General features: G+C 54.3%; 3 protein-coding genes across 4 annotated transcripts; 1 reads left to right on the forward strand and 2 right to left on the reverse strand.

The window, feature by feature from the left end:
* Nucleotides 1–1,738: 1,738 nt before the first annotated feature.
* RPL11 (ribosomal protein L11) lies at nt 1,739–4,840 on the reverse strand. Of its 2 annotated transcripts, none has more exons than XM_050326368.1 (6): nt 4,718–4,840; nt 3,782–3,932; nt 3,305–3,411; nt 2,820–2,951; nt 2,466–2,576; nt 1,739–1,816 (listed from the first exon to the last, which is right to left on the reverse strand). In XM_050326368.1, the coding sequence occupies exons 1-6, from the start codon at nt 4,817–4,819 to the stop codon at nt 1,787–1,789; spliced, it is 633 nt and encodes a 210-aa protein (XP_050182325.1). In that variant the 5' UTR covers nt 4,820–4,840; the 3' UTR covers nt 1,739–1,786. The 2 variants fall into 2 exon arrangements, with proteins under 2 accessions (XP_050182325.1, XP_050182326.1); XM_050326369.1 differs by lacking the exon at nt 4,718–4,840 and adding an exon at nt 4,223–4,262.
* Nucleotides 4,841–6,459: 1,619 nt separating this feature from the next.
* Nucleotides 6,460–11,209, forward strand: PPT1 (palmitoyl-protein thioesterase 1). Its single transcript, XM_050326358.1, has 9 exons — nt 6,460–6,588; nt 6,838–6,947; nt 7,580–7,707; nt 8,012–8,082; nt 9,139–9,241; nt 9,323–9,413; nt 9,836–9,934; nt 10,139–10,210; nt 10,532–11,209. Exons 1-9 carry the CDS (start codon nt 6,471–6,473, stop codon nt 10,652–10,654), a joined length of 915 nt encoding a protein of 304 aa, XP_050182315.1. The 5' UTR covers nt 6,460–6,470; the 3' UTR covers nt 10,655–11,209.
* Nucleotides 11,210–11,359: 150 nt separating this feature from the next.
* CAP1 (cyclase associated actin cytoskeleton regulatory protein 1) lies at nt 11,360–22,289 on the reverse strand. Its single transcript, XM_050326346.1, has 13 exons — nt 22,201–22,289; nt 18,358–18,470; nt 17,939–18,039; nt 17,428–17,505; nt 15,425–15,568; nt 15,253–15,338; nt 15,027–15,132; nt 14,757–14,928; nt 14,190–14,377; nt 13,860–13,983; nt 13,669–13,751; nt 13,036–13,179; nt 11,360–12,737 (listed from the first exon to the last, which is right to left on the reverse strand). Exons 1-13 carry the CDS (start codon nt 22,272–22,274, stop codon nt 12,654–12,656), a joined length of 1,497 nt encoding a protein of 498 aa, XP_050182303.1. The 5' UTR covers nt 22,275–22,289; the 3' UTR covers nt 11,360–12,653.
* Between the last annotated feature and the right edge of the window lie 5,552 nt (nt 22,290–27,841).

Genomic DNA, 27,841 nt, shown 5'->3' on the forward strand with positions numbered 1-27,841 from the left:
GCCATTCAGGGTGAGGGCAGGGTTCGGCGCCGCCATGTTGGGGCCTGGCGGAGAAGCCGGGCGGCGCCATCTTGAGTGAGGGCAGGGCGGGGCTGTGAGGGGGGCGCGGCCGCCATGGAGCCCCCTGAGGGAGCTGAGGGGGCCCGCCGGGATCGGGACGGGCTTCCACGGAATTAAAGAGGGATTGGGGTTGGAAGGGACCCCTGGTAGTCATCCAGTGACACAGGGACGCATCCAGGTGGGTTTGGAATGTCTCCAGAGAGGGGGACTCCATGCCCTCCCTGGGCAGCTGTTCTAGTTCTGCCTCTTGTTGAGGTGGAACTTGTTGTGTTTTAGTTTATGTCCATTGCTCCGTGTCCTGTCACTTGAAAAGAGTCTGGCACCATCCTCTGACAGCCCTTGGAGATATTTGTATGGATTGATGGATTCCCTCTCAGCCTTCCCTTCTCCAGACTGACCAGGCCCAGCCCCCACAGTCTCTCCTCCTCACAGAGATGCTCCAATCATCTTTATCCTTTAATCATCTTTGTGGCCTCCACTGGACCCTCTCCAGCAGCTCCTTGTCTTTCCCAGGTGCCCTCAACCACTTCTCATGCGGTTCCAAAGCCTGCTGTAAATGCAGAAGTGATATGAGCAGTCAGGTGGCTGGGGTGGGGAGGAGAACGTTGGGTGGGGAAAGTTGAGGGTCTCTGTGCCTCAACCTGCCAAAAGCTGATGCTTCCACCCTGGACTAACCAGTCTGAGAGCAAGGTAAGAGCAGCCCCAGCCTTTGGTGAGTCATGAGGAGCCAGGTCTCACCTGGCAAGATCTGCAGAGATTTGTGTGGGGCGCAGGAACTGCTGAATAATGGAAATAACGTCACGGGGAAAGACTTTGGTGCTTTCTGAAATGGGGCTGCAGCGAAGTAGTGCCTAGAGCTGCAGTGTCCAAGCAGTTTTACAGGTTGGCTTGGAGTTTGCTGTGACTCACACTCTGACTGAACCCAGGGCTGGCAGCAGCAGCAGGCGAAGGAGAAGGACTCTGTCTGGTTAAAGAAAATAATCCTGACATAACTTTCTGAAGACACAGTGTCACCCAGAGTAGGTCCTGCTTCTCCTTGGGATTGGTGGCAGCAAGGATGCTCTTGCAGTGCTGAATCTCAGGGAGATGCAGGTCTGAGGGATCTGGAGAGAAAAACTGGAAAAAATATTTTTTTCCCATGAAACTTCAACATTTAACCCATGTTTTCACTTCCAAATCCAGCTGAAAAGCTGAATCCCGAAGTTTCCCAAGGAATGGCTAGTCTGACCATACTGTGTGTTTGGAAACATCCAAGTGTTGCTGCTCTGAAAGGGTAAATCCCAGTTCCTTCTCCCAGTGCTGAGCTGGTGCCAGAAACCACTTCACATCCAAACACAGGACAGAGCAGCGTTTGTGTCCCACTTCCAGGAGTGACACCCACTCCAGGATATGACACCGTGACAGACGAGCTCTCAGTGCTGTAAACTGGAGTAGCCCCGTGGGACACAATTCCAGGGATGTCTCAAGTGCCTGGGACGTCGTTCCCGAATCCCTGAGGTTTCTGAGTCACCCCTGCAGTTGGGACAGTGGAGGCTGCACCACGTAAATCCAACCCCTGCTCCTCAAGAGCAGCTCTTTATCAGCCCAGGTTGTTCTCCTGCCTTTTGAGTGTGAGTGTCCCCACATTCCCAGGTCTGGAGGAGCCCCCCCCCTTCCCCCTTAAAATTCACAACACAAGGAAGGGGTTAGAAAATTTTATTTACTTTTTTTTGGTAACAGGAACTGCTCATTTACCAGGAAGGATGATGCCATCATACTGTGAGGAAAGAAGAAGAAAGAACCAAGTGAGAGATCACAGGAAGCAAAACCAGGCAGGAGGAAGGAAAAGGGATTCAGCAGGAGCAGGATGGAGCCCTCCCTGTGCAGGGTATGACCCGTGCAGGGCCAGGCAGAGCAAAGAGCCTCAAGACAGACCATCCATCCCTCCTTTCCACTTCTGAAAAACTATCAGCAGTCCCCACCCCTGAGACTTCCAACCTTCCATCAGCTCCCATTCATGATCCAATTATTCATTACGTGGCCCCAAGGACTTGTTTTTTATTTGGATCGCTCCATCCTCCAAGCCTGGCAGCTGAGCTGGGAGCAGTGTCAGACCGACAAATCCCAACCCTGCCCCATCATGTACATGTAACACCTCCAAAACCTGTGGGAGCCTTTTCCACAAGAGCTGATACCTCTTCCCAGCTCTCCTGCAAGAGCTGCTCTTTCACTTCAGCACACACACAAATAGAAAAGCACCTCGTGCTCAAATGCAGCTTCTACTGCTCTGAGGCAGTAAAAATCTCTGATTTAAGCACTCATCAAGATCCTCCCCTGCTCAGCAACTTGCTGCAGCCCTTCCATAAAACATTTTGCTGATCCTTGCTTGGAAATCCTTGGGATAGAAGAATCAAGAGGGCCTTTACCTTCTGCTGAAACCAGCGCATGGCTTCCTCCTTCCCAATTCTGTGCTTGGCCCCGATGTTGCCAGTCCTGCGTTTCTTGTCAGCGATGCTGAAGCCTGGCCTGCCCAGCACCTGCAGGAGGAGGCCAACAGCACTGCTTCAACCCTGCCATTTATTGATTTTCTTCAACTAAACCTCTTTCTTAGGAGGGGAGCCTGGAATTTTCACACCAGTGGTGCCTCGATGCGCTGCTGCTCCTTCCCTCCCCAAACCCAGCCCAACGCTATTTGCTTCTGAAGATGCCTTTGTGAGACTTCCCATAAAACCAGGGATTTTACATCCTTCCAGAGCTGCAGGGAAGCAGGGAACACTCACCACGTAGAAGTCCAGGCCGTAGATACCGATACTGGGATCGTATTTGATGCCCAGGTCGATGTGTTCCTGGATTCCAAAGCCAAAGTTCCCGGTGTCTGAGAAGTTGTTTTTCCTCAGCTCGTATTCTCGCACCTGAAACGTTGGTTGTTTGGTCACTGTTTTGTTACTGACTGGGAGTAACAAGTAACATGTTCTGCCAGCTGCTACCAGACCCCCCAACCCGCTCACATGCTGCTACATCTTCATCCCTGAGAACTTCCTCCCCAAGGCTGCTCATAAATCACAGCAGCACAGACAAATCCCCTCCAAAATGAGCTCACAAATAAGGATAAATCAGCACCCACAGAAAGTGTGAACATAACAGACTGTATCCATGACTGAATTGTATCCAGATCAGGAGCAACATTTCGGAGCACGCCCCTCTTCACTCGGAACAGGGAGGTTTTGTTCTTCCACAAGGAAAAGAATCCAGCCCAAATTCTCACCTTCAACCCCTTCTCCAGGATCTCCTCTGCCTTGGCCCCGCGCACCGTGCAGTGAACGGCGATCTTCTCGTTCCTCCTGATCCCAAAGGACCTCACCGTGTACCGCGCTGTGGGCAGCAACAACCGCACTCAGGGAACGGCCAGAGAATTCCCACCGTGGGGATTCAGAGCTCCGTGCCACCAAAGAAATTAAAGGCAATTAAAAAGAGCCAAGGCAGACTCTCTTTGGGGATGTTGGCAGAGCAGCAGCAGAGTCTGGAGGCAGAACTGACCTGACACAACACACCCGCCAGCCCTTGATTGTTTAAGACCCTCCGTTCTCCAGCAGGACCCGCATCAGAGCGACCCTTCCCACACCGGAGCCCCTTCCCGGGAGCCGCGCTGCCCCTGCACCCTCCGCACGCCCAGGAGAAGGAGCAAAACAAGAGGAACAACCAGGAAGAGGCCGGAAAACCAACAAACCGCCGGTCCCCTCACCTTTGGAGAACACGGGGGTCTGGCCCGTGAGCTGCTCCAGCACTTTGGCGGCGCGGGTCAGCCGGTCCCCGCTCTCCCCGACGCAGATGTTGAGGCAGAGTTTGCGGATCCGCAGCTCCCGCATCGGGTTCTCCTTCTCACCCTGGTCTTGCTGCGGAGAGACCACACGGGCGGTGAGCGGGGGTGGCCGGGGGAAGGGCTCCCGCGGGCGGACACCGCGGCCCCGCCGCCGCCCCTTCCCCGGCAGCGGGCGGGCCGCGGCCTCTCACGGCAGCCGCTCCCTCCCGGGCGCCACACCGAGCGCTGCCCGCCCATCCCGGCCCCGCGGGTGTCCCGCCGGCCCGCCGCGCTCCTGCCGTGGCCGGGCGAGCCGCGGCGCGGGCGGATGGAGGCGGATGGAGATGGATGGAGCCGGGCCGGGCCCGCGGCGCCGCCACTCACCGCCATGATGGAGGCGGGGAAGAGGCGCGCCCACCGCCGCCGCGGGGGGTTGTGGGAGGGCGCGCCGGCGGCGGCGCCCCCTGGCGGGCGGAGGGCGGCGGGAGCGGTTGCCATGGCAACCCCAATATTGATTATTGCCGATGATTGGAAACAAAGGGCAATAATAATGGATGATAATGATGGTAACAACAACAATAACAACAAGAGTAACAATAATAATATCACAATAATAACGACAATAACAATAATTATAATAATGATTATTATAATAATAATGGTGTCAATAATAATTATTATTATAATAATTATCATAGTAATAATAATTATAATAGTAACAATAACAATAATATTATAATAATGATAACAACAACAACAACGAAAGGAAAGGGAACACAGTTCCTGGGGTATCCTCTGTAGGGCTAAGAATTGGACTTGATCCTGACAACAACAATAATAATAATAATACAAGGGAAAGAAAAAAGGAAAAAAACCCACCAAACAATTGATGCCCAATTCTTGGGGTGTTCTATGCAGGTCCAGGATTTGGACTCGATGTTGGAGCTTCTCCACTCCCAAGTAGCAGCGAGTGTAACTCATCAGAGCTCAGTTCAGTTTCACTTCACTCTTTCAGTGAAGTGTTGGTGGGTTTTGGGGCTGTGCCTGGGATCTGGATCCTCTTTTTGCACCGTTTTGGCTCAGTCTGGAGCAAGGGAGGATCACAGCCCACTCCCTGCTGCAGTCAGCTGGGAGGGGACAGGCCAAATTCACACCCCTTTTGGAGTCCAAACTTCTCTTCAGTGGCCACATCCTGAGCTGAAAATGCCTTCAGTGAGACCCCAGCCCAAGGCTGTCCCTATTCATCCCCTTCCCTGCCTCCCTGGGGCTGCCAGGCTGGGCTTTGCAATGCCATCAATTATTTTTTGCCCCAGTTGCTTCCAAGAGGGGATGAAGGATAAATGAATAACCAGCTTGTCTCATTAAGAAGAGGAAAAAAAAGTGTTGGGGAGTCTGTGTGCAGAGGGTGTGAAAAGCCTCTAGTTAAAAACTAACATTAGTGCTTCATTATCGATTTCCTTCGTCTCAGAACAGCTTTGCTGGAAATAGCTGCAGGCTTGGCTGGCATCCAGCTTCCCAGCAATCCATGGATCCTGTTTGGATCCTGCAGCCCCTGTGGAGACCCTGGGGGGCAAAAATAGAGCATGATGGTGTCAGCCTTCCCTTCACCTCCTTGTAGTGCACTGACTCATCTCCACCCTCTGCTTGTAACTCCTGCCAACAGCAGGAGGGCTTTGCTCAACTCCAGACATGTGGAATCCGGGAATCATGGAATGGTTTGTGTTGGAAGGGACCTTAAAGCCCATTCAGTCCCACCCCCTGCCATGGGCAGGGACACCTTCCACTAGCCCAGATTGCTCCAGGCCCTGTCCAACCTGGCCTTGGACACCTCCAGCCACAGTCCAACCTGTGCCAGCACCCACCATCCTTGCAGGGAAGAATTTCCAGATCCGTCCTGTTGGAGAAGCATTTCCTGCCTTGGCATTTTTGGAAACATTACGTGCTGTGCTGAATTCAGGAAGCTTTCCTGCCTGGCACGGAGCTTCCCCCTCATTCCACTCCCTCGACCCTCTCCCCATCTCCAAGCACACCCAGATGGGTCCCATGTGGATCTCTTCCTGCTTTCTGAGTCATCCCTGTGTCCCCAAGATAGTGCCGAGCTCTGTTTTGCCAGGTGCTACATCCCATGCGCTCTTTGGGAGAGGGGGCTGGCTTGGGGTAAAGAAAGAAATCCATTGCTGAGAGCAGATTTGTGTTTGTTTAGTTTTTTTTTTTTTTTCCAGGGATGTGGTTTTGGTTTGTGGCCCCAAATTACACGGCTGATGAGAAGCCCAACTGCAGTGGGAGCAATAATTCCTGCGACTGGGCCGAAGGTATTTGTGATTCCCAGCAGGAACCCTGCGTATCTGGGGACAGAAAGCAAAGGTTTCCTGCGTGGGGCAGGGAGGAGACTGTCACAGGGAGGGAGACGAGCATCCAGCCCTGTTGGAAAGCAAACCAAAAATGTCACCGAGCGCTGGAGCAGCCCCGTGCTGTGGCAGGATTTGGGATTTCGGGGGGGATGGAGCAGAGCTGGGATTCGAACCCGCGATCCCCGTGGGAGCTTTCCCCCCAACCCGCGGACAGACCCCGCCCCCAGCTCTGGCCCCGCCCCCAGAGCTGGCCCCGCCCCGCCCGGTGCCGCGAGCGAGTCATGTGGTCGGCCAAGATGGCGGCGCTCAGGGTGGCGGTGCCGGTGCTGTCGCTGCTGCTCGGGCTGTGCCCGGGACCCGCGGCCGCCGCCGCGCCCCTCGTCATCTGGCACGGCATGGGTGAGCCGGGACCCTCGGCGGGGCGGCGGGGGCGGCGGGGGGCTGAAGCAGGCCCGGGGGCGCTCGCCGGTTCCTCTCCGGTGTCCCCCTCCGCCGGTGTCCGCGGGGACCGGGAGGTGCTGTCGCTCCTCCGCGAGTGGCTCGCAGCTCCCAGCCCCTTCGCAGCGCGGGCTAGCCGTGTGTCTGTGGGGGTGAGGGCCCCGCGCCGTGGCGTGGCGTGACGGTGCATCCCGGTGTTCCCTGTCCCAGGAGACAGCTGCTGCAACCCGCTGAGCATGGGCTACGTTCAGAAGCTGGTGGAGAAAAAGATACCGGGGATTTACGTTCTGTCTCTCAAGATTGGAAGCAACCTAGTACAGGTAACTGGGGTGTCACGGGGGTTTCTGTGAGCGCGTGGGTGGGTCTGAAGTTGCTGCAGTCTCAGGATTCCACAGTGATTCATGCTGTGCTTTCCCTGCTAATTGTTTTCTTCTCAGTGGAGTAAACAGCTTTGACACGTTAATAAAGTCCGATAAAGTCCAGCTAATACCTGCAGAAAAGAACTGGGGAAAAGGAAATCCCTAATCTAAATTGGATTAATATGCAAATCCAGTGATTAGCACACCCTAACCACTCCAGGTAATACATGTGATAGATGCTGTGCTAAAGCAGAGCTTTATCCCTGGCCACCCTCGTTGATTTACAACTGTTTATTATTTTATTTTATATACCTATAAATTTAATTCTATTTGTATACATATAAAATTTGAAGGGACTCAAGTTGTGAAGAAGCTTGGGGAAGTGTCCCTGTCCCACATGAGGCAGTTTTGCCAGAGGAGGAAACAAAGACCTGGTGAAGTCTCAAAACTGGGGTTTCACTTCCCTTACTGTGAAGGTTCAGCTCCTTTTTCCAAACCACAACTGTTAGGGATCTGCTTGCAGAGTTTCAGATAACACCAGGCAATTGTGAAGGTGCACAAATGACATGTTTTTAACCTGGCTAATCCCCCAGGACATGGAGAACAGCTTCTTCATGAACGTGAACGACCAGGTGAGGGAGGTTTGCAGCCAGCTCGCCGCAGACCCGCGCCTGAAGGGAGGCTACAACGCCATGGGCTTCTCCCAGGGAGGCCAATTCCTGTGAGTTCACACTCCTGCTCCCCGTCCAGTGACATCTCCTGGGGTTCAGGCTCTGATTTAAAACCCTTTAGAAGTGCTAAGCAGATATAAACTGCCAGACTCCTTCCCGGAGGAAGGAGCGCCCGCAGCGTGTTTGCCTCTGGCCCTTCCCTCCCAGGAAGGGTTAAAATTCTCTCTGCAAACGTCACACCAGTGCCCAAGCCCACACAGGACCGGCAGCTGTGGCCTTGGCATGTGAGCCCTGCATGTGAGGCAGGTCTCATGGGCTGGGCATGAGAGCTCAGCTCTTCCTCCTCCCCCACAGGAGGGCCGTGGCCCAGAGGTGCCCTTCTCCTCCCATGCTCAACCTCATCTCCGTCGGGGGACAGCACCAAGGTAGTGTCCTCCCCAGCTCTCACAACTCCTGGTCACCCTGAAGGGGCTGGGGGGGCTCCTTTTTTGGCCTCTCCCTCAACTCTGGTGGTTTTCTTTATGAGGTGAACTGTCCCTTTGCTCTTGGAGCTGTTGATCTGCTTTGGCCCCTGTCATTAGCGTCAGCCAACTGCATTATCTTCTGGACTTGCTTAACTAGCAGTGAAAAGGGACCTTTGTAAGTAGATGACTCATTGTCTAAGTAGATTTCTCACATGCCTTGGGGCACTAGGGATTAGTTATTTCAGGAGAAATTTCTACAGGTCAAAGCCTTTGCGAAACTAAACCACCTGGGTATTTTACAGTCGCCAGTCTGGAAGGCCAAAGCCCCAAGGAAAGGGAGGTATGAAATGGAATTTAGGAGGTGTACAGTTAAGAGTGGCTGAAAATGGGTTTCAGATACTCTCCCCTGAGAAGTTCCAGTGTTTTCTTTGTAGTGTAGTGGGGAAGAAGGAGCCCCTGGTGGTCCAGTGGTAAAGGCGCCGCGCTATCACCGCGGAGACCCGGGTTCGATTCCCGGTCAGGGCCACTCCCGGGCAGGTGGGGCTCGTTAGCCCTTAAAGGCAACCCACCTACGTCCTAAGGACCTCGCTGCCACCGTCCAAGCTCGCTTGGCCCCGGCAGATGAACCTTAGGATTAAAGGGTGGGCTCAGTTCCGCGCACACTGTGTCTCACCTAAAAAATCCAATGCGTAGGCTGGAAGGTGTAAAGACCTTCCCCGGATCTTCGCTCGCGAAGACTGGCCATTATTATTATTATTATAGTGGGGAAGAGTTGTAGGAGCCATCCTGGGAACAGCCCAGGTGAGCTGGGCAGGGTTCAGCACTCCCCACCCCATTATCTTTGCCACAGCTCCTGGGGTGGGATGGCTGCCTAATGGGATTGCAGGATTAAAGGCTGCCTGATTCCCTGGATAATTCTTGGCTCCTGCTGTGTAAGAGGTGGTTCTTTACCCCACCAGAAGGATTAAGGGATTTAATTTTGGCTCCCTGAGCTGTCCTACCTCTCCACCCCCCCAGGCGTGTACGGCTTTCCTCGCTGTCCCGGCGAGAGCTCCCACGTCTGTGACTGGATCCGGAAGACCCTGGATCTGGGAGCCTACACAAAGGCTGTCCAGGAGCAGTGAGTACATCCATCAGCAGCCAGAGCCATGGGAGCAGCTCTGGGTTTTCCAGCCTGATCCTTGGTTTCTCCCCTCACCAGCTTGGTGCAAGCTGAGTACTGGCACGACCCCCTGAAGGAGGAGGACTACAGGAAAAACAGCATCTTCCTGGCTGATATCAACCAGGAGAGGGTAAGGAGGAGGAGGAGGAAGAGGAGGATGTGACCAGGAGAGCAGAAGCTTTAGCAGTGACTCCATTCACGTTGGTTCTCCTTGGCAGCAGCTTTGCTGGAGTTCCAAGTGAAGCACTTTTTGCCCTGAACCCCCAAGTATTTTTGCTGCTAGACTGACTCCTGTGTCACTGAGCTCCTCTGGAGGGCTTGGTGTGGACATGCCACGTGCTTAGACCACACATTCCAGTGGGGGAAGCCTCTCCCTCTCCTGGGAAGGCAGGAAAGGCCCATCCCCTCCCTACAGCCTGGAGATGAACCCGAATGTCACGGGATTGTTGGCACATTCCCACCCTGGAGGCTGGTGCAGTCCAGGGCTCCCTGGGCAGGTGGAGAGCAGGTTGGAGCAGTTTCCCTGACCTCTCCCTGGTTGCTTCCATCCAGGGCATCAACGAGACCTACAAGAAGAACCTGATGGCTCTGAAGAAGTTTGTGATGGTGAAATTCCTCAACGATACCATGGTGGACCCTCCAGTCTCTGAGGTGAGGGAGGCAGGGCAGGAGCTGCTTCTGGGTGGTGTTTTGGGGTTTCTTTTTTGTCCTTGGGTGGCAGAACTGGAGGTTGGTGGGGAGCAGGCTGGGCACATACACAGGCCTGACCCCACATGGTCTCCAGCAGAAGCTGCTGAAGGCCTGCTTGGCCCCTGGGAGCCCTTCAGCAGCTGTTCCCTTGCTTTTATCCTGCAGTGGTTTGGGTTTTACAAAAGTGGCCAAGCCAAGGAGACCGTCCCGCTGCAGGAGACCTCGCTGTACAAGGAGGTGGGTGCTGGGGGACTTCTGCTCTTTCCACTCTTTAGTGTCCCTGAGGCCTTCAGGAGCTCTAAACCCACAGCTCTGCCCTTCTCTTCTCACCATCTCTGCCATTCCTGGGGCATTGCCTCCCCTTGCCAGTAGCTGTTTGTTTGGGAAGGCACTTCTCTCCAGCCACTTCTGGCAGTGGGAATGCCACTGGTGTGGCAATCCCCTTCAGTGTGTGTTTAATGAACTCTGCTCCTGTGGGATCCACACGAAATTCCCTGTTCCCCTCCACGAGGAGAAGGTCTGAAGGGCAGAGGTGGAACCCCGTGCTTCTCTCCACAGGATCGCCTGGGGCTGCAGGAGATGGACAAAGCAGGGAAGCTGGTGTTCCTGGGGGTGAAAGGGGACCACCTGCACTTCTCAGAAGAGTGGTTTGACACCACTATCCTCCCCTTCCTCCAGTGAAGCTCCTGTGAGAGCCCTGGGAAGGGTTTACTGCTGTAGTTAATGCTCCTGTGTGTCCAGTGCACTTTGTGTGTCCGAGCCTGCGGGGATCTGGGGAAGGGGGGGAGAGGAGGGGGTTTAGCTCAGCACTTCCACAGCAGCAGGAGGCCAGGATTTGTCTGGGTGTAATTCCTGACACACTCCATCCTGCACAGAGCCTGGCAGATCTGCTTCAGCTCTCAGAGCTGTGCCCAGTCTGGTCCCTGGGTGATGCAGAAGGATCAGCTGGGCCAGAGGTTTGTTCCCCATCACCCGTTCCTCGCAGGACACAATGGCAGTATTAACCCAAATCACTAGTGCAGGGATCAGCAAGACTTACCTGGCTGTATGCAGGGGAATTGTATTACAGCCTGTCCTTCAGGAGGGGGAAAAGGGCCAAATTTAGGCGTTTCTGGGGAAAAAGGAGGGTTTGGAACTCAGCAGGTAGTAACAGCTTGGACAGTTTTCAACTAATGGCTTGTTTTATGCACTTTTGTACAGCTGAACTCAATAAAGAACTTCTAACCAACTAAAAAAGGTGAGGTTTGATAACTACTGAGGCTGATTCGAGGGGAGTTGAGGAAGGTCTGTGCTTCCCTGTGGAAAACTATTCAAAGGAATTGGGGAAAGCAAGGCAGAGGTGCCTCTTGTCCTACCTGTGCCCCCAAAAAGAGACAAGAGCCACAGTAATGAGCAAGTTGGCATTAACTTTATTCTATCTTCTGTATAATCTTAAGTACATAAGAAAGGTTTTTCCACAAGCCTCAGGAGAAGACGAGTACAAGTCACAGGACAGTTTCAAAATTAAAAAAAAAAAAAAAAAAAATTTTGCATATTTTTTTTTCTTTTGTAAGTTTTGTACTAGAGAAAAAGAACATTGACACTTTTACAGAGGGAATGCATTTAAGATATGCTTATGCCACCCGAGGCGTTGGAAAAAAAAAATGAAGGTCAAAGCACGTGCAGCTCCCTTTATGGGCCAGTACAGTACTGAGTGATCCATCACTCTGCCCCAGGGCCCTGGAACAGAGGCTATGAGCTCCCACCAAAATAAAGAGCCAAGCAACAGGGGGAAAAGGGGGAGGATTCACTTCATGGGGACTGATTGCAGATGAGGAAGAGAGCGATGAACCGACTTGATCCCACTCGGGTATTTACAACTGACCTGGAATGGAGGAGGTCCCTTCCTCGCTGGAAGGGGACAGGTTCAGAAGAACCGTCCTGGAAGACTGAACCTGAGTTCAGCTGCTCCAAGGAGGAAGCCCTGGGGCAAAGGTTCCCTTGTGAAGGTGGAGGGCTCATGGAGTAAGAGGTGCTCAGCTCCAAGCTACCAGCCAGGCTGCCAGGTAACCAGGGTTCCACCACTGCAGCCTTCCTGTGGCACTGGGTTAATTAAAGCCTCCTGTCATGGCACAATCAGAAATACACTGAGCTAGTAGGAATGATGAAAGAGAGGTCAGGGTGGAGTGCTACGGCCCTTTGGTCCAACAAAACCATTCCCACGTCCTGCAACGCCACCAACGCTGGAATTGGCAGCTTCCAGGACCTTCTCAAGACATCTGCCATAGCAACTGGGTACTGTGGGCTCCGACAGACACCGTTACTCGTTAAAAAGGGGACAACGTTCCTCTCACATGAACAGTTTGCTTAAAGGCAAAATACAAAAAAAAAACCAAACCCGAACAACACTCTGAAAGCCAACTGCCAGGACTGGCTGTGAAGTTCACTCTGATCAATTGGTGCAGTTAAGAGGGGAGAGAAAATAACACCTTCCTGCTAATAGATGTGGACAATAACTCACCCGCCACCTACCCCAAACCCCAGGCAGAGGAATTTCAGTGACGGCAGGCAGCTGTGTCTCTCGGGTAGAAGAGAAGCAGTTTGAGAGCAGAAAGGTACAAGAAATCTAAGAGAATCATCTGAAAGCAGATTTGTCCCACAGCAGGGCCAGGGGAGGGCATGAGCCTTGGTGCTTTTCTGCTTAGCCAGCGATTTCCGTCACAGTGGTGACCAACTTCTGACCGTTCCACACTGTCTTGAACTGTTCTGGGACGGGGAATTCAGTCTGGAGGGTGAAGACAGATCAAAAATCAGTTTATGGCTAAGACTAGTAACCACTCCCACTGCTTCAGGCATTCCTTTTCATAGATATGTACTGTGCCACCCTCCTGAGCCACCACCACTGCCTCTCCTGCCCCCAGGAGATGCCGAGGAAGGAGCAGCTCTCACAAAACAGAATCATTCACAACCCCCCGACTCCAGAAGCTGTCCCTCCACACCTCGCTGTAACTGGACATTCCCTGCAGGGCTCAAAACACATCCCCCAAGCAGAGCTCCACAGGGACTTCCCAGCAGGCACTTACAAAGTCCCCCCCCTCTGTGGGAATGAGGACGTTCATCTCCGACGACTTGGCACTGACGATCTCGCAGTCCAGGGAGCTCTGGCTCAGGTACACGTGGCAACCGTCTGTCTTGTTGATGGAAATCGTTGGCACTTTTCCCATGACCTGGCAGGGCCAGAGCACCATTAGCTTGGACTGGGCAACCACAGCATTTTATCTCTTGTGTTTGTCTCCACCCCCTCCCACTGCAGACATGCGGGACTCAAATATTCCCATCTTTAGTAAAAACCTGAAGTTAATTTCTTGGTTTGATCTCTACAATGAAATTTCAGTGGATGCTGGGCAAACTGCCCATCCCAAACCAGGTACCAAAACTGGAACTGGAGTATATTCTCCTGCTGGCCTCCTGCTGCCCACCTCACAGAGCCTCAGCTTTTCCCCACAGCCCCAAAAGCAAATTGTACCCTTTCAGTGAGGCAAATATTAGCCCTTTCCTGAGGGCTGGGCGAGCTGCAGAGCAGTGGGACAGATGGTGTTTCATGAATGTTCTCCAGAGATGCACATTCCTGTTCTGGAAATAAAACTACTCCAAGAACCAGACGCTGCAGATGCAGCAGTCCCACTCCTGGCAGAGAGCAGGTGACAGACGCTCACCTGAACTTTAACATCCCTGCTGTTGATGATCTCTACAATTCCCACCACGTCATCAAACACCAGACCCAGTTTCTTGCAGTTATCTGAACAAAAAAAAAAAAAAAAGCAGAGTAGTCACAGAAAGGTTTTGGAGACTCAGGTTCTGCAGACACACAGCACACAGAAGCAGTTTTCGGGGTTCTCGCACTCACCGAGGGTGATGGAGTTGATCTTGCCTTTGATTTGGAGTGTACTGTTTGTGCACTTGAAAACATATGCTACCTGCTTCAACTCTGTGTCGCTAATTACCAGGTTAGTGGCATTCTCCTGGTTTTCCTGAAAAGGCAAGGAAAACACCCTTCATTTTCTGAATGCAGAGCAACTCACCCACGAGAGCAGCAGGGCACTGCAGCTCCTTGAAAAGCAAACTGCAGGTGCCTTCAGGCTGATGCCTCTTACAAGAAAGGTCTCCAGGAGCCCCTCCTTCCCTGCTCCAAAGCTCCCATCCCTCCAACCCACTCATGCCCACAGCAGGCACTCACCACTCTCCACTTCTTGCCCTCCAACTCCAGCAGTGGAGGTGCCTTCGGAGAGGTGGTTTGGGAGGGATTAGCATTACAGCCTGGTTTGGGAGCAGTGAAAGGTTTGGGGCCACTTCTCACAGGGCCCCCTTGGTTCTTCAGGGCTGGGTTCTTGTGGGTTTTCATGTCATCTGAAACGTGCCTCAAGCCTGCAAGAGAAGTCAAACCTGAGACCCAGCTCTCCCCCAAGAATGCAGTTCCACCAAGAGGAGACATCAGTGGTTACACCAATCATGATAACATTTGCCAAAATGCAAATAATTACAGGGACTGGGCCTGAAGTTGAGCCCAAGCTTGTGACAAGTGGAGGGAGCAGGAAACACTGATGCAGTATTGATGAGAACACAGCACGCACCACATGGCATTGCCTCTGGCTCCCAGCCCCTTACTGGGACCAGAGGAGTTTTTGTCATGCACTTCCTAAGGAGGTTTACTGGGGGACAGCAGCAAAACCAGGCCCTGCAGCCCAGCAGTCCCCTCGCTGGTGGCTGCTCTCCCTCCTCCCCTCCCTCTGCCACTCCCACTTACCCGAGGTGATCCCTTCTCCCCGGTTGATCTGGGCGAAGAGCGCGGAGCGCGAGGCAGAGTCGTCTGTGCTGGAGCTCACGGGGGCAGGGGGAAGGGGAGGGCCTGGAGGGGGGGGTGCAACCCCAGCGGGGGCAGCGGGGGCTGCTTTAGCCCCTTCTGTGGCCACAGGACCCTAGAAGAGCAGAGGAGAGGAAAGGCACTTGCACAGGCTCCGTTTCTGCCGCAATAATCACGCACTGATCGGCTCCTGCCAACGGAGCCAGCACTCACCGTTTTGCTCCAGGTCAACCCCGTGGTGTGGTACTCTTTGATGTAGGCCTGCAGCTCTGTCCAGATACTCAGATAAGCTTTCACCCAGTCCACTTGCTTTTTATCTCTGAGGACACAAGGAGATCCAAGAAGAAGGAATTAAAGACCAAGGCGGTTGTGGTCAGATACCGGAGCAGCCCCTTCACACCCACTAAACTGAGTTCAAGATCTCTGAAGGAGAACTTACACATCCTTGTACTCCTTGAGGATCCTATTGGTGTAAAACATGGCAGCATCAGTCATTTCCTTCACATAAGGACCAGGTTTTGGAGCCTAGAGCAGAAAGAACACGTTGGAACAGCTGAGCAGTGAGCCAGACTTTTCCCACCAGCCCAACCCCTTCCCACTGGGGTCCTTACCATGGCCACCCAGCCCAGGGCTGGGATGCTCTCGCTGACTGCAGATAAGTGATTGAACATTTTGCTGCCACGGTTCTTCTCCCTGAAGTTCTGCACCGCCTGGATTTGCTCCGAGATGGGTTTCAGGAGCGCTGAGAAGGCATTCTGCAGAAGGACAGTAACAATTAAGAAGATTAATCAGCAGCGCTCTGGAACGGCTGCACGTCTTCAACGGGCGGCTCTGCTGAGCTGATGGTCACTCTGGAGAAGATTCCAACTGGCACAAGTTTCTTCTCCAGCTCCTGCCCAGGCCTGGCCCTCCCCTCAAGCCCAGCTCAGCCCCACAGCCCGGCTCCTCCAGGGCTGAAGTCATTGCTCCCGGTCGGATGGGAGCACGCCAAGAACTGTGACTCACGTTCAGTCCAAGAGACACTGACAAAGCTTGTTAGGAACGAGGACAGAAATAGCATTTGCCTCTCCTGGATTCTTTTGTTCCAAGACAGTTTGTTATGTTTTTCCCCTCCTTCACAAGCCCTCAGAGAAAGGGGTGCTGGGCAGGTTTGGGACCCACAGGCTGCTCCACAATCAAGAGTCACAGCAAGTTCAAAGGTCATCCTAGCAAGCCAGACTTCAGGATTCCAGTTATTTCTCAAATCAATCCACATCTTTAGCATTTGGATGGTAAAAATGGTTTCTGTGTGTTGCTCACTTGGAAGGCTGACTGGAAGTGCTAAAAAGGGCTCTGAGGTCAGAGCAGAGCAACCAGACATGTTTCCAAAGGTCCCTCTTAGGCAACTTTTCTTTCCTTTACACTTAGAAAGTCTCCTGCTGGTGGCAGCAGAGAGAGTCAAATTTGGGCAAAACTTGCTTTTTAAGTGCCTCAGCTTCTCTTGCTTTCCCTTCCCGTATTTAGATGAAAACTGAGAGGTCCCAAGCACCACTGGCCAGGCCACACTTCCAGAAGCTCTGGGCCAGTGCCACTGTCCAGTCACAGGATGGGGAAATTCTTCACCACAAGCACTGAGAGTTCACACATTTTGCATTTTAAACTGGCTGCTCCAGAACCAGACTCCTGCCAGACAACCTGCACAAAGACCTAACCTAGATTAAGGTGTTCTTTGTTCATAATCCTTCGTTTAAATAACGTGTCAGTGGGATTTATAAACAGATTCTCAGGCTGGAGGTTACATAGAGCATCCCAGCCAGCCTGGTGAGAGATAAACAACCCTCTAATGCTGAGTTTGGGGAAAAAGATGCAGATTTATTTTGCAGTGAATAGGAAAGGAGCACAGAAATCCAGCTCCCACAAGGTAACAGTAGTAGCCATAGCTGAGCCAGATAATAACTGCAAAAGGCAAGGTGGGATCCTGTTGCTCAGGAAAAAACAGTTCTCAGCAGGGAAAAGCCAATACATTCAGGATCAGGTTCTCAGCCACACATCCTGCTGAGAAGCAGCAGCCCAGGGTAAAGTGTTAAATTACCTGCTAAGGACAAATCAATCCTAAAAGGCCAGCTATTATTCAGAGGCCATTCAATAGACAGAAGTGCCTGTTCTGCTCCAGGAGGACTTTGATGCCTGAAAGTCTGTGAGCATCACAGAATGAAAAGCACACGCTGCACAAATCCCAGTGTGGCTCCTGGCTCAGACAGGCTCCTGTCTGCAGGTTCTCAGGGAGCAGTGATTGTGCAGGGCTGGTGCCAGGTGAAACTCGAGACAGAGGCTGTGAGGTGACACTCACAAGCTGCTCCGACAGCTACAGAACAACTGTTGCTGTAACAACTGGAAAATGCCAGTTCTGCAGCGCTAAGAATCGTCCCCAGAACTCTGCTCAGTCCTGGGGGAGCACCCGGGGCAGTTCACGCCTTCAGCAAGTGCCACCTCGGCTGGGCAAGTGTCCCCAGTCCTCCTCCAGTTCCTCTTTTGGAGCAGCTGCAACAGCCCAGGCTCCCCAACGCTCACCAGACACCCCTGACGCCGAGGGAGGAGCGCACGAGGTTTCTCATCAGTGACGTCCCAGACTCACCTCTGCTGGCTGCTGATGCTGAGATGCCACCACCAGAAGAGCCCTCTCGCTCATCAAACCCGCATGAACCATCTCAGCCTGAGGACAGAGACAAACATGAGGGAGATTCCCTTGCACCCAGGCTCACGTTAACGAGTCGTCCCCCTGCCCGCAGCTCCTGCTCTGGGAGGAAGCAGCTACACTGATCTCAAACCACGGAATTTGGAGACAGCCACCCTCAAGAGAAGCCTCACCAGAGTGGAACAGCTCCTGAGATCCCTCCTAAAGGCCTGGACCAAGGTCTAGAGAGAGCCAGGCACTTAACTACCAAACATTTCCAGGAGGAGGTTTGATTCATCGCGTGTGTGTAGGTGGCAATCTGCTGAGGGTTATCTGGGCATCTGTTTTGAATCCTCGGGGATTATAAAGATCCTAGAATGCAGCACTAAAGGAATGCAGACGCTGACAGCAAAAGTGCAGCCCTGAAGAGCACAGCATCTCTCCAGAGCAGAGGGAGAACACGAGTCCTTACGTGTTTCTGCACATCCCCGCCGACTTCTTTGCTGATCTTGATGTATTCGGCTACTGGGCCAGACAGAATGGCATCGAAAGCCTGCACATACTGAGCCACTCCTGCAGAGAAGGAACCAGGGCACAGGGGTCACTGGGAGGCACTGGGAGCACTCACACAGGCACTGGGCTCCCGGGCTGCACCTCCCACCCGGGGCACACGATCCGAGCGCAGGAGGCTCAGCCTGGAGGGAAGTGCTGCAGCTACAGGAAGTTCTTATCTTCACAGGACAGTAACCACTTCCCCCTGAGCAGGGCCAGCTCCCCCAGAGCCCCACAAGTGCCCTGTGCCAGCTCAGCACGGCTGCCGCCAGTGCCCGGCACCTGCCCGGCCGGGGCTTCAGCACAGACACTGCCCTGGGGAGGTGCTCCGGGATTTACCTTTGGAGGAGCCCTCTCCACACATGCCAGGCCCTTGGCACACCGTCTCCAGGCGCTCCACAGCCTTCTCCAACCGTTCAACCAGCCTTTCCATATCGACCGCTGTCCACAACCTGCGGAGGCAGATGGCAATTATTTGCATCCTCTGACAGTGTGGAAACTCGGGTGCCAGACACTGCAGAGGGTTTATCAGCTGTCTGGGACAAGCTCCACCAGTTCCAGGAGAAGAATTCCTACCCAGCTCTGCACCCTGATGATGGACAGTAAATATTCTCACATTAGCAGAGACAGTCAGATTACACAACAGCCACTTGCTGTTGCCACAGTCGCTCCTTTAAGAGTTTCTACTCCATTTTAAGAGCTTCTTAAATGTGTAACAACACAAAACTTCCACCTCCTAACCTTGCAGTGACACAAGTAACACAACAGTCTGCCCAGAATCTCCCTGCAGTCAGTTCCTGGCCAAAGTCCCAGCTGTGACCACACAGCAAACGAAGCACAACTGCTGTGCTGGGAGCTCACACGCTCCAGGTGAAAACTAGAAGGGTTTGACCCCATAAACTCATCCACAGGGACCTCCTGGAGCCCTGAATTCCTGCAGGGAACATCTGTAAGCCCAGCATCACTCGAGTGCAGAGCCTCAGCCTGCAGAACGAGCCGCCCTGGCACGGCACACGCCAAGAGGAGCAGCTGCACGAGCTGGGGCGGCAGAGCTGCAACAACGCGCCCCTGTTCTTCCTCTCCAGCCTCCTCTGCAGGCACTGCACAGCAAAAGAGGCTGAGGCACACGAGTCATTTGCAGCATCTCATCTGGAAAAGTCTGAAGAGTCATCTAAACTTTCCATTAATTGCTGCTTTGCAGGGCCTCTGCACCAGGCAACAAGATGGGTCACGCTGGGAGCACAGTAATGCACAGGGAATGCAGGGAGGGAGCAGCAAGTCACCAACGGCATTTTTATCTTATCACCACTCACCAAAAGATTTTGCAGCGTGAATCACTGCTGTGGCCTGGACACAGCTTCCTTCTCACTGCTACGGCCTGCAAAAGCTCCCAACCCCCCCTGGGCTTGAACCCCTTTCCCAAAATATTCCCTGAAATACTCAAAGAGGGAGGCAGGGTTTACTCAGCTGAACGATGAACTGATAGTGGATCCCCTCAGAAACGAAACCTCAGGTTCTCACTGGGGTTTTGCTTTTGCTCACAGGCCTTCTCAGCCCTGCTCCAAAGTGCATGCTTTCACCTAGTTTCCAGAGGATGTGGGGCAGATCCAGCATTAGTCACGAGCAGCAGCGCTGATGTCACAAGACAAACAAGGCCATTTTCCACCCCTCTTTCTCCTGGTTGCACGAGGAGGAGCAGCACTGCTGGGGGGGGGGGCAGGGGAGAGGCCACCCCCCCTTCCAAGAGGAAAAGAGCGGTTTCCTCCTCTGTCCAAGAGCGAGCCAGAGGACAGGCTGTGCATAAAGCTAAGACAGCAGTGACTGGATGGCTTCCAGATAACACAAGAAAGAGTTCAGAGAAGCTGAAACTCGATGGCAGTCACCCCTGTAATCACAGTAATGACACCTCTGCCTCCTGAACTCGGTGCAACGTCGAAATCCCGACCACAGGATCCTCAGCTCTCTGCTGCATCCAGCACAGGGCTCACGTCTCCCCGTGGGAGCACAGCCAAGAGCACAGCTCTGCCTCCCCCGCTCTCAGCATGCTCAAAGTGTGGGCTCCTTCCCCCAGAAGAGCCACCTGTTAAGGAAGCTCTGCCTGGCTCTGAGAGCAGCAAGGCAGAGGGATGGAATAAGGCAGGGGGGTTCAGGAAGGACACCGGGTGTGCTGGGCAGACAAAGCTGCCGTTCTGCACCACTGATCCCCACCACATTCCAGGCAAGGCCTCTAATCTGATCAGCCCCATTTACCCAGTCGCAAACTGCAGTGCAAATCAGGATTACAAACCAGAAAGTCCAGATGGGAGGGCTGCTTCCTACCCCCAGCAGTAAAAACACGCTGCTGCGAGGAGCATATCGCATCAGCTGCTGGGATTAATGCCCTTTAACATCCCACTGCTCCCTGAGACACACATTCCTTCCACTCCCCCTGCCAATTTGACATGCCCTTCCGTGTTTTTCCCGACAGCAGCCATAAACTCGCAGTGCTCAATAAACCCGGTGCTGTGGGGCAGGTGGTGAACTCATTTTAATTTGTTTATAATGGGTGGCATTAGGGCAACTTACAAGATAAGTCACTTGGTAAATTGGCGTCGAAATGAGAGCTAAGTGCAGGCAGCCCAAAGTCCTGGGTCTCAGTCAGTCCTCCTGACTCACCCTCCCCTGTGCTCTGTGCACTGTGGATGCAGCTATTTCTGCTGCCTGCAAACCCATATGGAGTCAAACAAAAAGGTTTAGTCGTTAACTAAACCAGAGCTTGCAATCCACAGATGAACGTTTAGCAAGGAAAACGAAAATAATCACAAAGTGGACCTGCCTGGGCTACATCTAAAACACTGGTTTGTCCACTGATCACTCTGAATGCAAAAATAATTCGACAGCAAGCGACAAACTGACTTCACGGATCTCAGTGCAAACAGTCAGGCCCCATTTCCCTTCTCTAAAGGGGAAGTTGAGACACACAGATCATCAAAGAGTCATTTGTGTTCTGCACATCACCCTGTGCTCTGGAGGGACGAGGAGGACTTCCCAGGGGTTGGAGTTCCAGAGGGGAGAGGAAGCTCTCCCTGCAGGATTTCAACCCAGGTCTCGTTTAAATTCCCTTGGACTCCTGATTGCCAGCGGAGTGGAAGTGATGGACTCGAGGCAAACACACATTTCACTGTGGGCCAGGGAGGCCATTCGTTTTCACAGCACATTTGTTAATGTATCAACTGCCCTTTATTTCCACCGCAGCTCGGGAACAGGGCTTTGAACACGCTGTGCTACAAACAGGCTCCATCCACAGCCAGACTGTTTGGATACACTGAGCACGGCAATAAAGGGAAGGGATTTTATCTCTAAAAACACCAGCTACCCCAAAGCCAGCCCTGGGCATCACAGCAAGAGGAAATCTCCTGCTTGGGGAACATCAGGGAGTGGCACATCCCAGCCAAAGGTTCCTCAGAGGGCTGAGCAACCTCTCATAAAACCGGCACAAGTTAAATCACATTTACAAATTAAAGCACATTAACCTGGGCCCTTCCTGAGACGTTCTGGAAGACACAAATGTTGGTTTTATAGCCAAAGCAAGTCAAACCTACGCTCCTGCTCACACTGAGCTGCGAGGAGCCCGACAAACTGCTGTCAGCACCGTGAGATTTGCATCAGCGACTTCCTGTTTCTACGGGCAAAGAGAAATAAAGATGGGACAACTAAATTAGGAACATACCACAGTTTATTTCTGAGCTGACACTGGAATATCTCAGGGGAGCAGCTACCAGATGATTTCCAACATTTATATCTGCCAAAAGCCCATAGAATTTTTTTTTTTTTTTTTTTTTTTTTTTTTTAAACAGTTCAGCTCATCGAGGAAGGAATTATTTGAAGCAAGACAGGAGTCAAATGCCTGAATTTAGTCAGTGGTCAGGACCAGCCACAAACATAAGACATCTATTGCTGGTCCCAGCAGCTGCCAGGACAGAGATCTCTGTTTCTAGTACAACAATACTTCCTGACATGGTGCCAGAACCCGTGCTGGCTGCTCCTGCTATTTCACATCCACTTCATTTAGAAAACCAAAAGTGCTTTAAAAAAAAGAAAATAAAAAAAAAAAGGAAAATCCATCTGGCCCCTATTCCAGCTCTCCCATACAGCAAACCCTACTGAAGCCATTAAAAATGTTATTTGGTGTTTTACTCTCACATTAAGAGATGGTTGAAGTGTCCCCTCGCTCGGCACTGGAGCAAAGACTCCTTTCTCACCACAATTGACTGCATTAGGAGGTTTGCACTTGCCAGACTCTGTTGCCACACTCCTCTCATTTCCATTCCCTGCCAGGGTGACGAATCCACCAGGGGAGTAACGGAGGATCCGGGATCTGAGCTAAATTGGACGCAGCACCAAGCTCCATGTCAGGAATTCAGAGCATGGCAGCTCCTCAGCATCCCTCCCGAGCTGTGCCTGCTCCAGCACAGCCTGCCTGGCTGAACTTCCTACATCAATAACAGGGGGTATTTTTGGCTTCCAGAAAGCTCAGCAATATTCCAGGGACACAAGGGTTGCCTCTGGAAGAGGACGGGAACACGGCAGTTCCCTGATGCCAAGGATTCCTGGTTTTCCAGTGCACCTACAGCACAGCACAGCTCCTGGAGAATCCCAGATGGGGAAAAAAATCCCGTGACTTGATGTGCAAAACATCCAAGCTGTTATTTCTTCCCTTTCAGCATCACAAAACCCAGAGCAGTGCCACATTTATCCCGCCCTAACCGCTGCCAGGAACACAGCGGGAGGACTCAGCAACAGGCTGAGGGCAGGAACCACCCTGGGAAGATGGAGATGGCACCTGGGGCGTGGAGAACCGCACCATCCTCGCTCCAGGCTGCTGTGTCCCTGGCACACACCTTCCTGTGCAGGATGAACCCCTGGCACATACCTGCCTGTCCAGGATAAATCCCTGGCACACACCTGCCCATCCAGGACAAATCCCTGGCACACACCTTCCTGTGCAGGATAAATCCCTGGTATTCACCTGCCCATCCAGGATAAACCTGGCACACACCTGCCTGTCCAGGATAAACCCCTGGCACACACCTGCCTGTCCAGGACAAACCCCTGGCACACACCTGCCCTCCCGGTGAGTCTCTCCACCCCCGGGAATGTGTCCCCGGGACCCCCGAGGCTGCCCCGGCCGGGGCTTTTACACCGATCCGTGACTAAATTACCCCAAAAAGCACCGCGTTCAGCGGATCCACCGCAGCAGCCCGGCCGGGGTCCCGAACTCCGCCGCGGGCCCCCCGGTACTGACCCCCGGTGCCGGGCTCATCTTCCCCCTACCCCTCGCCCCGGTTCCCAGCCCCCGGTACCGCCCCCAGGACCGGGCTCACGGCCGCGTCCCCCCCGCTCCCGGTGATCCCGGTGTTCCCGGTGCCCGCTCCCCTGCCGCCCCCGGGGCTGGGCCGTGTCCCCCCTCCCGCTGTTCCCGGTATTCCCGGTACTCCCGCTGTTCCCGCTGTTCCCGGTATTCCCGGTCCCCTCTCACCTCCCGCCGCTCCCGCTCCGCCGCCGCCCTGCCCCCCCCGCGCCCGCCGCTTCCGGCCCCGCCCCGCGCGCCGGATGTGCGCACGGCCCCGCGCTGGGGGGGCGGGGCCTGAGGAGGCCGCCGCCCCGCGATTGGCGGGTGTACGCGGTGTGGGCGTGGCCGGAGGGGATGAAGGGCGTGGCTTTTGTGGGCGGGGCTTTTGTGGGCGGGGTCAGTGCTGTGGGAGGGGCCGGGGGGAGCGGGACCCCCGGGAGGGGCTGGGGGGGATTCGGGCACCTCTCGGACCCCGAAGCCCTCACAGAGGGGTTGGGACCCCCGGCAGAGGCAGCTGGGACCACCCCCCCAGGGGAGGACTGCAGATTCCCCCCAGGAAGGGTTATTGGGGGCTCTGGGGTCCTTAAGAGGTCTGGGACCCTCTGTCCGGTCTGGGGGTCTCCAGGGGCTTCGGCGTGCCTGACACCCCTAAAGAGAGGCTGGGGGGGCACGGAGAGCCCCCCGGCGAGGGCCGGGACACGTTGACAGGATGGGAGGGAGGAGAAAACCCGGCGAGCTCGGCTGCCCCCGGCGCCGCTTCCTGCGCTCGCCGCGCTACCATAGATGGTCACGGCGGGGACCGGGATCCCCAGCGAGCCCGGGACCGGCCGGGCACGGCAGCGGGATCGCCGAGAGCGGGGCTCTGCTGACACCTAGTGAGGCTGCATCCTCCGGCTTCGAGCTCCCGCTGGGGCGGCATCCAAACCCCTCCCAGGGCTGCGTTTCTGTGCGCATCAGAGGATGGGAGCTGTGTGTGTGCTGGGTGAGCGCACAGCTCCCCGCTGTCCCCTTCCCTTGGGGACACACAGCTCATCGCTATCCCCCTCCCTCGGTATCCCCGTCCCTTCCGTGCAGCGCTGCCCTTGGCAGAGCACACCCAGCCCAGCAGGACCCACCACTGCCCTCTCGTCGTCCTTCCCCGTCCCGCTGAGGCTCCCTGCGCTCACTCAGGCTCTTTGCTGCTTTTCCTGCCTCATTTTCCACCCTGCCAGCACCTGACGTGCCTGTTGCCGTGTCTCCATCGTCATCAGACACCTCGGGATCAACTGGCATGATGTAAAACAGAAAAAGAGGTAAAACCACCTCTTTTCCATGCAGCCAGCGAGTTCTATTTGATAGCATCCTAAAACAGTCACTGGGGTGAAACCCCAGCTGCATCCTGCCCCAGCAGTGCAGGGCAGTGTCTGTGGGGAGGAAGCAGGACTGGGGAGAGGAAGGAGAAATAACCAGAGAACGGGAAGAGGAACTAGAAATAACCAGAGGAAGGGGAGAGGGGGAGCTCTGCCCACTGGGGATATCACAGCCCTGCCCCAGTCGAGGTGTTTGCCTTTGGGTGGGTTTGTTCAGCTGAGCACAGTTCCTGGAGGAACAAAGATCGAGTTCCTGGTAAGGCTGGGTCACAGAGGAGCTGCCTGTTTGCAGAAGGCCTGTGAGGTCAGTGAGCTGTGGGGGGTTCCCAGTGCCCATAAAGCTGTGCCATCCCTGCCCTGCCTCCAGGGCAAAGCTTACACCCTCCTCACATTGCTGCCAGGTGGTTCGTGCCTTGTCCCCCTTTTCTCCAAGCACCAAAGGAATATTTTCTTCTTTTTTTTTTTAGCCATTTCATAGCTATAAATGCCTTTGTGTTCCCCTAGACAGCACCCTCTGGCTTTTTGCAGGAGAGCACTTGTCCGAGGTGCAGCCCAGCTTCATTCCTGTGAAAACAGATTTTTTTTTTGGTAGCAAGAAACCATCTCACTGCCTCCCCCCTCCCATTTCTGTGCATGCCCTGCAGTGCTGTGGCTGCCTCCAACCTTGGGAACAGTGGCCTTGCAAAACATTAACCAAAGCCCCCCACAGCAGGTCGGTAGCCTCCAGTCTGTGTTTGCAGATGAAGTGAGTGACCTCAGCGTGGTGGCGCAGACAGGGTGACCCCTGGGGACAGCTGTTCCCAGGAATGCCTCCCTCCTGCCTGCCTGGCCCTGCTTCCAGCTGGTGACAGAGCCCAGGGACGTGTGTCTGCTCGCCATGACCCACCAGCCAGCACCTGTCCTGAGCACAGCCCTGCTCCAGCATTCCTGCTGCCCCCCGGAGCTTCCCAGGCTGAGCCAATTTCCAGCTGGATCTCTTCGCTGATCCAGCCTCCCAGAGGCTGTACCTGCAGGTTGAGGTGTCTGAAACCAGTCCTGGGTGGTGCTGCAGAGTGGGGCATGTGGGTCCTTCCATGTGGGCCAAGGGAAAACCATCCCCAGCAGCAGCCCCTGGAATGTTTCACAAATCCGGCTGGGAGATAAACCCAAGGATTTTTGCCCTTTCCCTGCAGATAAGGAGGGTGGTTATTCCTCACCCTCTGCGAGGAGAGACTTTCCACACTTCCACTTGTCCCCTGCACAGTGATTACACGCAGTGTGGCTGCTCTTACCTCAGGGACTGTCCCTCCAGTCCCTCCTGCTGCCTCTGCCTTGGCCAGGATGGTGCTGCCTCTTGGCAAAGCCACCCCTGGCATCAGAGGATGCAATTCTGCAGGTTCATTTGCTGCCCTTTTGAGCTACAACTGCTATTTGCTTGATGTTGTCCCCTTTGCAGTTCTCAGAGGAGACCAGAAACCCTCTGCTCTGTTCCTGCACAGGCAGCAGTGCCCCTGGAGTTCAGGGAAGGCTCCTCTAGCAGCCTGTCAGAGCCCATCAGCAGGGACTCAGGGCCCAATCCCAGCCCTTGCAGCTGATTCCCGGGAATTAGAGCCCCAGCCCATGTGCAGTGAGAGGCACCAGCTCAGCAGGTGGGAGCACACAGCTGACACCCTGTGCTTTCCACGTCCTGGCTTTGATTCCACAGGGACAGCACTGCCCCTGCATCAGCCCAGACACACCCAGCTGTCACTCCAGCTTTGCAAGGAGGTGCTTCCCGGCACTTGGATGCATTTTCTCCCTCCCCAAGCCGGTGTGGATTAAGCCACAGCGCAGCTGTGTGTGCGGGCAACACCTCCCAGAGTGCTTCTTGCCAGGCAGGCTCCCCATGCCAGAGACTTTCTCCCTGCTTGGACTGGAACCCTCTGTAATCACAACTGGAGCAAGATCTCAGCTTCGAGGCTGGAGTTTTGCCCAGGGCTCAAGTGTTATCGACTGCCACGGTCATTTTTTCCTCACAGATCTATTTTCTTAAAAGCCTCAAATAGGAGAGGTGTGCTCTGCTTGGAATGTCCGGGCCCTGCCTCAAGCTCCGTATGGTTTTAGTCTCTTGAGCTGGCTGCAAAAAAAAACCTGAACACAGACTCCTCCTGAGCCCCACAGAGCCAAGAAAACAAGGAGGCAGAGAATAAAATGTCCCTTATTTCTGTTGAAACTCTTTGAAAACAAAAGCTAGCAGCAATCTTTCAAGTCCTTGGAGGCAGCAGCGCTGCCCACACCCCTCGGAGGCAGCCAGGCCGTGGCAATGGCCAGGATAACTCCTGGCAATCCCGGCCAGGAGCAGGGCAGGGGTCAGTGCATTTGCAGCAATCCCGAGCTCTGTGTTGGCTGGAGCCCTGTCCTCCTCTTTCTCCTCTCTCAGAGGGTGCACATGACACCCACCTGCCATGCCACAGGGGCTGGCTTTGTCCCCATCTTGTCCTGCCCACGTTCCTTCCCTGCAGGCTCCATCCCTGGGGTAGCAGGGAGCACCCCAACCAGGGCCAGCACTGCCTCCTGCCCCTGCTCAGCACTAAGCCAGCTCCCAGCCTCCTCCCATCATCCCTTTTCCTTCTTTCCATGACCATGGTGGCAGAGTGGGGGCCCAGTTAAGCATTCCCAGCTCAGGTCTAATCCCTCTGGGCTATTTTTAAACCTGATCCTCATTCCAGTCCTTTGTACCCAAATGTGGAACAAAGGATGAGCCATCCTTCCCCCTGAGCCCCCCAACTTCTCAGTGTGACAAATGTGCTTAAACAAAAGGCAGCAGCCCTGTCCCCAAGCACAGTGGCCTTGGGGACAGAGCAGAGCCAGCACAGTCCCCACCCTGGGAATTCACCCCATCCTGCTTCATCCCTGGTGCATCCTCCCTGCACTGATTCCAGCCTGCTTTCCCCTGGAGTTACACTTGCTGCTGGAGGCGTGAGGAAAGCAGGGCTCTCCCCCATCGCTGCTGTGGAAGAGGGAATGCAAGAGGATGGTATAAATATCCACGGAGATTAGTGCTCCCACGGCACTCTGCCCTGGGAGGGAGTGTTGAGTGTCACCCACAGCCTGCATTCCCTTTCTCTCCGCTCCCCAGCTGCCTCTCCTGTTTCCAGCCCTGGGTTCACAGTCTCCGCTGGCA

Source organism: Myiozetetes cayanensis, unplaced genomic scaffold, assembly GCF_022539395.1.
Source record: "Myiozetetes cayanensis isolate MyiCay16 unplaced genomic scaffold, myiCay2020 scf31, whole genome shotgun sequence".
In the NCBI taxonomy this organism is placed as follows: Eukaryota; Metazoa; Chordata; class Aves; order Passeriformes; family Tyrannidae; genus Myiozetetes; species Myiozetetes cayanensis.

Excerpts from the sequence above, each read along its gene's own strand:
- RPL11 (XM_050326368.1), bottom strand. The coding sequence starts at position 4,819 with ATGAGTTACACTCGCTGCTACTTGGGAGTGGAGAAGCTCCAACATCGA. Across the intron at positions 2,952-3,304 it reads TCCTGGAGAAGGGGTTGAAG|GTGCGAGAATACGAGCTGAG; the intron begins GTGAGAATTTGG and ends CCAACGTTTCAG. Across the intron at positions 1,817-2,465 it reads TGCGCTGGTTTCAGCAGAAG|TATGATGGCATCATCCTTCC; the intron begins GTAAAGGCCCTC and ends CTTTCCTCACAG.
- PPT1 (XM_050326358.1), top strand. The coding sequence starts at position 6,471 with ATGTGGTCGGCCAAGATGGCGGCGCTCAGGGTGGCGGTGCCGGTGCTG. Across the intron at positions 6,948-7,579 it reads TTGGAAGCAACCTAGTACAG|GACATGGAGAACAGCTTCTT; the intron begins GTAACTGGGGTG and ends CTAATCCCCCAG. Across the intron at positions 10,211-10,531 it reads AGACCTCGCTGTACAAGGAG|GATCGCCTGGGGCTGCAGGA; the intron begins GTGGGTGCTGGG and ends TTCTCTCCACAG.
- CAP1 (XM_050326346.1), bottom strand. The coding sequence starts at position 22,274 with ATGCAGTCAATTGTGGTGAGAAAGGAGTCTTTGCTCCAGTGCCGAGCG. Across the intron at positions 14,378-14,756 it reads GGGAGAAGGGATCACCTCGG|GCTTGAGGCACGTTTCAGAT; the intron begins GTAAGTGGGAGT and ends CTTCTCTTGCAG. Across the intron at positions 13,752-13,859 it reads GATCAACTCCATCACCCTCG|ATAACTGCAAGAAACTGGGT; the intron begins GTGAGTGCGAGA and ends TTTTTTGTTCAG.